The following is a 10,000-nucleotide window of genomic DNA, read 5'->3' on the forward strand; positions in this document are numbered from 1 at the left end:
TGAATCCTAATCTTAATCTAAATGAATTAGGAGCAATAACGTTTTAGGCCTAATTAGGCCTACAACGATATTTAATCTCAAATCCAACCTTTGTCGGTTAGTATTCAGTGTATGGTGGGGTCATACATGGTGTTTTAGTGTTTCGTTTGGCTGTTTCCGTGTTTCGCTGTTTTGTGGTTTAGTAAGGCCCCTCAAAATTGGGACTGGTTAACCCATTGACCCCTTGGAGTGCAACTTAACAGATTTTACTCTTAGACTAATGCCAGACAATTTTACCCCGCAACTGGGCTCGTTCTGAAGCACCTGAGATGTCTGACAACTCATCCTACCTTTTCAGCCTCGTGAAGTGATGTTCTCAAGCAAGAGATATGCTCTTGCAGCTTGCTGTTGTTTATCTCCAGCATTGCCTTTTCACCCTCGAGTCTTTTGATTTCCTGGTTCAGAGATTGCAATTGTTTGGGAGTGCTTGGTTTACTTTCAACTTCAGAGGAAGATTGATTCAGCTTATCTTCCTTGAATTTCTTCATCTGCTCCTCCAGTTGCTGATTTTTGATTTGTTCACTTTTAAGCTCTGTTTTTAAACTTTGATTCTTCTCTCGCAGTTTTTTTACCACTTCTTTCGCTTGATCGTAGCCTTTACGCAATGTTTCATTGGCCTGCTTTTGGTTTTTCTGCATACCTGCTAGATCTTGAAAATATTCCTACAGCATGGCATGATAAAAATAAAAATGATATTACACTGTACATAACGACAACAACAGCAATAATAATTATTGCAGTAGTAGTAGTAATAATAATAATAATAATAATAATAATAATATTAATAATAATAATAATAATAATATTAATAACAACAATAACAATCTCCTGGGATTCAGCTTGGGTGTTTCGGATGCAAGTTCACTGAGCAAAAGAATACTTAAATGACAAAACTCTGCGAATTTGGTATGGCTATAGAGCTGTATGGGAGTCTTGTTGCAGTTTGGTGTTGTTTGTCCTAATTGGCTGACTTAGCTGTGTTTCACGTACCTCGTATGACAAAGACCCTTAAATGTCCAAGAGAAAACCTCTCGTCTTACTGTCATCTCACTAGCTTCAAAAATTAACTTGCGTTAATTGGCTGATTGCACAATGATGAGGTTAGTTGAGCAGAGTGGACCAAGAGATTGGGAAGTGCTGCCCAGTTGCCAATCCTACCATTTTAGGGAACTGTAAATGTTGGCCATTTAACAAATTAAAAGTGGCTCACCGTTGGCTGTACTCTTATCGATAACAATATTCGTCTTCATAGTGGTCAAAATGTTGTGGACTCACGCAGTGCAGATCCAAATTATTATTTGACTAAGTATACAACTGTGTTGCTCTGTCCAAATTTGGAGATGTACATTGTGTATCCAAGGCTGCTGCCTAAGAAAATTTTAAAGGGGCCCTCAGAGCTAAACGCTGAGAACTCAGAAGCCCAACATATGAAGTGAAAGGTGTTGCTGTGAAAAATTAACGCGCCCAGAGCTAATTCTTTGGGAGCCCCAGGCTACCGGGCTCCTGTTAGGCAACAGCCTTGGTATCTGTTGTGATTCAAAATTTTTCTTGGTTTAAAATTTGTCGATTACAAGGTGTTACGTTTATGCAAATGTTGGCTGTGTAGCACTTATATTTCAACAGAACTAACTATGAAAGGGTGATGTCAAGTGCTATTTTCTACCCATGTAAACATGTGAGCGTTAGCCCTACTAAAGGAAATGGGCCCACTCAAGGACAGAGAAAAACTCTGACCAGGGTGGGAATTGAACCCACGACCTTCATGTTAGATCACCGCTGCTCATGGGTTAAAAATCACATTGCAGCCACCTTACAGGAGTCTCTAAGAAACAATAATTTGCTTAAATAATAACTATGGTCCAGATAAGTGCACAGATCACTTCACTCTTTCAAAACTGTTGTTGCTAGATGTTCTTTGAAACCATACATGTCATCCAGTAATAAGATAACACTGACGTCACCTATAGAGTGTTTTCACTCATGTGATCAGTACCCTTGCTTTTCCAGCAAAACAAAACAAAAGGTTTGCATGATAATAGAGCTCAATTCCCAGGGGATTAGTTGGGTACACCAACATGGCCGCCATGATGCAACATGAAAACACGCTATTCTCATTAATGTGCCAACCAGAGCCTCTCTGGCTGTCGAAAAAAGGGATCTTTTGTTCCTGTGATTGGCATATTTGAATAACAAAAGCCATGTTTGTAAACAGATATCTGCCCTATAATAATTATTATACTTTTCCTCTGTTTTGATTAATAGGATAGTAATGACATTGATCAATGTTACTTTAAGTTACTTAAAGTTCTTTTAGTCAGCTTCTTATCTAAATTATTTTTCTTTGAACTTCCAAAAATATGGAGATTGATGACAATGGATGGATCCAGGACCAATAACAAAAACGTAAAAGCACAATCTATGCATCCCATTGGTATCAATCAATAACATTTTGTTATCATTACAGATTTTCATCATCTTTTGTATGCAATAAGGGAGACACAGGGCTCGACATTGCGACTCACTGGTCGCTAATGCGACCAAAAATCAAGGGTTGGCGACTAGATTTTTAGAGCTAGTCGCCAGTGGGCGACTAACCTTCACCTTTTTCCTTCATCCTTTTAACCTCAAAGGCAAATCAACCGTAGTTTTGGATAAAATGCACGATTTATGCGCACAGAAATAACAAAACAAACCCACGACTCTTCTGGCTCTTCGATCTCCATGTTTCATAATTGAGCGCCATGTTTGATTCAGCAGCTGGTATTGCGGGCGCACTAGACAACACGTGCAATCATTGAAGCGTGAAGTTCACAACGAAGCCTTGGCTTTTTAGCGCTGAAAATATGGAAAACTGGTGATTGTTTATGTTCAGGTTCGTCTATTTATGTAAGCTATAGACTCGATGTTACATGGAAACTTAACGAAAGTGGAGGAAGCACAGGAAACGTGACTAAAGCTGCTTTCACATTGATTATTTACCTCGTAATGCGTAATGATATGTTTTACGAGCCCTGGCTTCCTTTTAAGTTTTAGTATCTCAGTCTTAGAAGCTTAAGTGTACCTAAACTTAGGACTATGAAGAAGATTGCATGTGTACATGATCATCAGAAAAATGAAGAAAAAAATATCAGTGAAAAAAATGGCGACTAAAAGTTAAGATCAAGCGACCAAAATTTTTGGATCAGTCGCCAATTGGCGCCTTACTAAAAATGTTAATTTCGAGCCCTGAGACAGCGCAGTCAAGTGATGGAAACTACTGGGTCACCAGAACTGCCAGGTCTGACCGCGCACCGGTGGCTCAGCGGGTTGAGCATCCGGATAGCATGCGGGAGTTCGTGAGTTCGACTCCGGCCGGCCGGACCAACACTCAGGGTCTTAAAATAACTGAGGAGAAAGTGCTGCCTTTGTAATTACATCCACAAATGGTTAAGACTTTCAAGTCTTCTCGGATAAGGACTATAAACTGTAGGCCCCGTCTCACAACCCTTCAATGTTAACAACCCAGTGGGACGTAAAAGAACCCACACACTATTCGTTAAGAGTAGGGCATGGAGCTCCCGGTGTTGTGGTCAGGCCTCCTTTCATTCATTCATGTGCTGGGTGAGATCGCTAATGGATTGATAGCAGCTGCCAGCGGCGCCTTTGTATGCTGATGTCCGATCTCATCCATAGATCCCTTGCTTGTAAAGCGCATTTGAATATGTTAATAGAAAATGCGCGATATAAATTCATTACCATTAACTGTGTGTGGATCTACCCATTATAAATGAAGTTTTCTCCCTATCTTTTTCTTGAAGGCATTCTGTTTTTGAGAACTAATAATTGTTAATAATCGCCTGCACCCTTAAGGTCATTCATTTTGTGATCTTACCTCAAGGAGTTTATTGTTTTGAACCAGCACACCTTTAAGTTCCTCGTTCTCTAGAGTCAGCCCTTGAACGCGTTGAATGAGATCTTCATGAGAAGCACTTCCGGCTTCCACTGGACTTTCATTTTTAAGCTTCACCTCCTGCTTCTCTTCTCCATTCAGTTGCGAGACTTGTGCATTTTTATCCATGGACGAAGTTTTTTCCACTACGACAAAGCTACAGCTTCCTTCACTTGACTGGGAACTGCTCAAACTCTGTGAGGGAGAAAGACTGCTTGAAGGCAAAGATGCTGTTGCTGCCATAATTGTCGAAGTAACTTGTGATCGGTGTAATCGATGATGACAGAATCAAACTTATCCAAATTTAAACTGATGATCTGCTGAAAATTTTAGCCCGTTGAAACGCGTTAAGATTGCTTTGAGGGATCACATGGCCCAGAAAACTTGAATACAAACAAGACGAGGAACAGTCGTCCGGAGACTCGTCGAGTAACAGTCTGCTCGGGAGGAACAAAATTCGGTTGTCTCCTACAACAGGTGGTGTCGCGGTTGACGGATTTGTTATCAGTAAGATTAAAGCAGAATGTCTCAGGTTCGCGAAGGGGTTGCCCACCAATGCAAAGAAAGCTTAAGTCGTCGCTCTCAAAAGCTCACATCAAAATTAATTCACAAACGCAGCAGAAAGAGAAAGTAAAAGGTGTAAGTCCCGGATATTGCGGGGAATCCCCAGACCTTTTGAGCAACATGATGTCATTGAACGAATCACTCACTGAAAATAACATCAAGCGTGTCCCTGGCCTTTTTGGATCATTTCCGAGATTCTTGTGGGCTTTTGAACTCTCCAGAACTCTGAGAACTCGAAACTGATTTTCAGATTATGGATGCGTGCAAGATGGGCAAACCATGGGGCGAAAGCCAATGGAAGAACAGAGAAGGAATAGGGCGAGCGAGTGAGACTCTTTCTGATCCGATTAATTTTGACCTTTTAAACATTTATTTTGGTTTAATTTTCTTATTTTTTTTAATAACCCGTAAAACGGTGCATAAAGGACGCACCATCTATACCAGTCTCAGAGCAAACAAAACTACAGTATAAAATCCTCTATGTCGGACACGTTTGATGGGGGGCTTAATAGAGAGAGGGTGGGGGGGGGGGGGGGGCTTAAGAGAGAGAGGGTGTGGGGGGGGGGGGGGGGGGTATTTAATTTAGCGAAACGCATGAATTACCAGTGACAAAAAAAGAAGAAGGAAGCAGACTAGGATTACGGTTCCCTACTTCGTGTTTTGGACCAGAGCAATGACTGTCTGATATGGGAAGGTATTTGAAACATTTTTATTCACTTGCGGGAACCAAATCCGAACTTCCAGCACGTGAGTCCACCATACCAGATCAGTCCTCATGAAGTGTTACTGTAGTGATTAATTGATACAGTCTATCATTTATTGATTTGGTTATGAAGAATAAGGTGGGAGAGGAGAGGCGCGGTTTTAAAAGAGAAGGGGTGTTTAATAACTTTCTTCCTTTGAAAAGAGGAGGGAGGCTTATTGGCGAGGGGGCGCTGAATAGGGGATTTACGTTAGTCAACACACCTGGATTGAGAGGGCAGTGAAATCGAACCGTTATTGGTTCAAGTCGTGTTTGACTCTCGATTTTTTGTTTTTCATACATCTTCACGACTGCTTAGGTTGTTCCATTAACTGAGGTGATATTTCGCTGTGAAAAATCATATTTTCATTTTTACGTAGCCGTAGAATTGGTTAGTGAGTCTCGCCCCAGTCTGAAGTTTGTTTGCAATCCGCGATTTGGGTATTCCCCTCGGAAATGGCGGATACAGTGGATATCAGTCACACGCGCCCTTCAACGACATTTTTTTATATTTCGAAAGTAAAATTTAGGCGGACATCAATCAAATGTTTCCATGACAATAGTCTTGTTCTCTTGGCGGCAGGTGAATTCGTCATGCAAATACTTGATTGACGTCCACCTAAATTTTTACTTTCGAAATATGAAAAAATGTCGTTGAAGGACGTGTGTGACTGAAAACCGTTGTAATATCAGCAGTGATTTGGGAAATTGAGAAGGGGACCGTTGCCAAAACTGAGATATAAAAAAACCAAGATGGTTGGGAGCTTTTTTGTTTCATTGTAAAAAATCCTCTTTCCAAAACTTCAAGGTTAGAAAAAAATGTAATTTACCAGCTCATCATATCTCCAGTTCACAGTGGTAGTTTGCAACTAAATTATTCATTGTTTTGGAACATCAAACGATCACGATATAGCCTAATATATTGCTTGTATGTCAACAACGCATATAAAACCTTTGACGAAACTGAAACTTCAAACTTTAAGTACTACATCATTTAGAAAAAGTGGATATAAATACAAAATGATCGAACCGGAGATCTGTATCACCACAGACATCCTCGCTTTCATCATCATCATCAAACATCATCGTCTTTCAATGCTCGTGTTAAACAAAAATGTGTAACACCTCCCACAGCTCTGCTTGCAGTATTGGTCCATAAAATCTTTGTACAACCCACAGTAGCGCAATTTCGCCCATGACCCACAATCCTTGTGTTTGTTTTTGCAGACAGCTAGGAGGAAATAGGCACAGAAAACACAAATCAAAATTAAACAATAAATTTGAAATTCTCTCTCTTCGCGAGAAGAATGGCGACAATTTTCGATCATTTCTCGCGGCTACGCTGTTTCCAAATACCTCTCACGCGCACATTGATCCCACCATCTACGTAAGCTACGCAAACTCCAAGACGAAAAGCTGCTAAACACAATACGGCAGGATACGCCGGGGAGGAAGGGGTGAGGGGGGGGGGGATTACTTCCTATTAATGGACTAATGGGGATGTGTCGCTAGATGGGGTCGCATTTTTACGACTGGATTGACTATAATGAGGTTGCATTTTCAACAGAGTTACTAGAATGGGGTCGCAAACTGTCGGGATTTTGGGGGTTAGAAAATTCTGGCTAGTGGGATTTAAAAATGGAAAGATTCGCGGTAAAAAAAAAAAGTTGTTACAGAAGGAACTGTAGCGCTGTCGATTTAATATTTATTAGTGGCATTACATTCCCTTTTGAAATTACAATTAAAAGGCTTTACGTAAGGTTTATGCATAAACAGAAAGTGACTAAGTTGGGGTCGCTAAAATTACATTTACCCAAACGTGACTAGGATGGGGTCTGTAATTGGCCATAAAATTGACTATAAAGGGTAGGGGTTCTGAGAGGCCAGCGGCACGTACCAAGTGAAAGTTGACCCAAGTACCCCCACCCCCCTCGGAAGGATACGACAACATAAGCCTTAGCCAAGATCTTCTTCGGCCAAGTCTTAATCTCGTACCCAGATCTCTGAAAGAGTGAGATCTGGGTACGAGATTAGCCAAGTCTAAGCCCCAAACGTCTGTTCTGTTTCAACTTAATCGGTCTATTTCCCCCTGAGATGAGACTTAAGTTAAATATTCTACTCAGTCCAACGCCAGACGATTTTACTCGTTTGTGTGTGAATGGGTTCTAACCCCTTTAACATTCAATTGAAACAAAGTTTGGTCTCTATGGCTCAAATTTAAGTGATGGATTGGTACATTTCTTGCAGGTTTCATCATGCGGAAATGAAATAAAGAGATGGCGGGATCACTACATTTCACAGAGTCTTTTCACGCAAAAATGAGATTGAAAAGAGAACATGAAAATTTCAATTTTTTACCGTTCGTACTACACTTGCAGCTTTTTTCGCAATCTTTGTTCATGAAATCGAAATGTTTACTGCCTCTGCTGCAATATCCCCGGCTTTTCCAGTAAGGACACCAGTAATGGCGGTCGGTTTTATGGCAAGCTGAAGTTTAATGAGGAAAAAATTTCGTGAAAATACAATAGAATTAAAGAGGTACCAGGTCAGAGAATGTTTTAAAGGGAACCTCCACTCTTATTACAGAATAAGTTTAAAGCGAAGGAAACTATGTTTACAAACAAATTTGTTCGAAATTTGTTTTTTAAAAGTGTTTATATCATTTTCACCGCCAAATTTGGCGTGCGCCGCCATCTTGAATAATTGTGACGTGTTACGGTTGCCCTATTGTTCTGACATAAAGAACTTTTGTCTAATAACAATAGAGCAATTGTAACACGTCACAATTATTCAAGATGGCGGCGCCCACGAAATTTGAAAACAAAAATAGACGATTCTAAAACTCATTTATTTCGGATACAAACACTTTCTTTGAGAATATTTTCGATTGCCCGACTGTAACAGTTATTTCCTGTGATTTAACGTTATTTTTTTGTTGAAGCGGAGGTTCCCTTTAAATGGCACTGTGAAAACAAACCCAAATGAGCCAATCACAAGGAGAAGCGAATACATGCATTTAGAACCGCAGAGGGAACCAAGTGATCCCTAATATTAATGCATTTAAATTAAGGCGCGATTGAAAATGGACGTTACATAGGGAGTTATTTTGACAAAAAAGAGACTTTGAGGCACAATTGGGCGGGTTTTCAGAATCTTTTGGTTTGATGGTAATTTTTTAACATTTTTTGGCGGGGGGTGGGGCGGATTGTAGTTAGCGTTAGTTTTGTAAGTACTGTAACTATGATTAGTGCTGTCAATATTCTTATTTCTGGTGAGTAGTGTTGTCAGTATTACGATTAGTATTGTAAGTAGAGAGTGTATTGCAAGTAATATTCCAAATAAATAAAAAAGAATACACGCAGCTTCGCTAAGAACTGGAATTGAACACGTGACGGCAAGTCACAACTTAATTAACCCATTGTAAAGTATTGTTTTTATTAGTTGTAAATTCATTTAGTGGTCCTTTTTGTTACATTGCAGCTGGAGAGCCCTTCTGAGAGATTTTTGTAGGTAACCATGATGTCAGGTGTCTAAGAAGGACGCGCAGGTGTACTGGGGAGCTTAAGCACGCGCGTTTTGGAGACGCGGACGGCAACCGGAAGAGAACATTTCGCGCGCCAGGACAGTGGTGTCTCTCCCAGATTTTTATACTAATCATTTCTAATGGAGAAAAGATACTTAGCAATGCAAATGTGTTTGTGTGAAGACAATTTCAAAGGGAAAAGATCTCACTTCCGATTGCCGTCCGCGTCTCAAAAATACGCGAGCTTAAGCTCTCTACTATCGCACGGTCTCTGCCAGGGTCCTCCACGTACTCTTGTCTCACATTAATTTAAAGCTAAATATGTTTTTACCTGGTGGTGGAGGCGTTGGAGGCTTAGGTGGAGAACCGGTTACTGGTGGTCGCGATCCACAATACAACAGAATTGTTTGTAATTGGTCCTTCTTGCTCAGGCCGTACCGCTGACCAAGGTTGGCACGGCCGTTCTTGCCAACGATAGTTCTAGCTCCCGCTCGGTTTGCGAAAGCCGTGGAGGAGTAGTGCATAATGCTGTCGTAATCGTACGAAATGTCACGACTGTCAATGCGATTAGTGTCATACTTGTGAAAGTTGTACGCCATGCCTACGAACAAAAACGAATGCCATGCGTCAGGGAAAACTCGCTTTATCGCCCTAATAAGGTGTCAACTTCGTCTTACCTCGCCGGATGTTTGAGCAATTGATTGTTACATAGCGATCTCTGTCGGGTCGAGATTGCTCGAGCCAGAATCCGAGAGCATGACCTAAACAAAGGCAGGAAAGTAAGTGGATAGGTTTTAGGTTTACTCTCTGTAGTTAGATGAATAACCGGGCAGAGTTCGTGGTTCTCAAAAGTTCCGAGAGCTTTTTAGGACAGTGATGAAAAGCTATTTTTTGAACTGCCTGCCGCTTATAATTCTAAAAAAAACCGAGGAAACTAAACTATTCGAATGTTTTAAGAATAGGCAGAGTTGCTACAAGATCTCATTCCTGAAAACGTCTACTTTTTCAATGCGTGTGTACGCCGCAGAATTAATATGCAGCACGGGGGTTTTGGATTCACACGCTGAGAGCCTTTGACGTCACTTTTCCCTGGATCCAACCCTCTGAGGCGGACCGTGGTTGTGTTGATCTTCGCGACGGGAAAGCCTCGACGAGGTTTATCTTATACTCGTAAAGGAGGTTAAGCGACGAATTTTATGCCTAG

The 10,000-nt window shown here is 40.9% G+C and overlaps 1 protein-coding gene and 1 pseudogene across 2 annotated transcripts in view; both read right to left on the minus strand.

Moving 5' to 3' along the window:
* Nucleotides 1–4,608, minus strand: part of LOC137999854 (uncharacterized) — a 36,152-nt gene extending 31,544 nt beyond the window's left edge. For both annotated transcript variants that reach the window (XM_068845801.1, XM_068845800.1), the window contains exons 1-2: nt 3,911–4,608; nt 330–701 (exon numbers count right to left, since the gene is read on the minus strand). In XM_068845801.1, coding sequence (XP_068701902.1) covers nt 330–701; nt 3,911–4,210 — 672 coding nt within the window. In that variant the 5' untranslated portion in view covers nt 4,211–4,608. The remainder of the gene's footprint in view (nt 1–329; nt 702–3,910) is intronic.
* Nucleotides 4,609–6,056: 1,448 nt separating this feature from the next.
* LOC138001016 (hatching enzyme 1.2-like) overlaps nt 6,057–10,000 on the minus strand; it is a 6,248-nt pseudogene continuing 2,304 nt past the window's right edge.

Source organism: Montipora foliosa, chromosome 4 (assembly GCF_036669935.1).
Source record: "Montipora foliosa isolate CH-2021 chromosome 4, ASM3666993v2, whole genome shotgun sequence".
NCBI lineage: Eukaryota > Metazoa > Cnidaria > Anthozoa > Scleractinia > Acroporidae > Montipora > Montipora foliosa.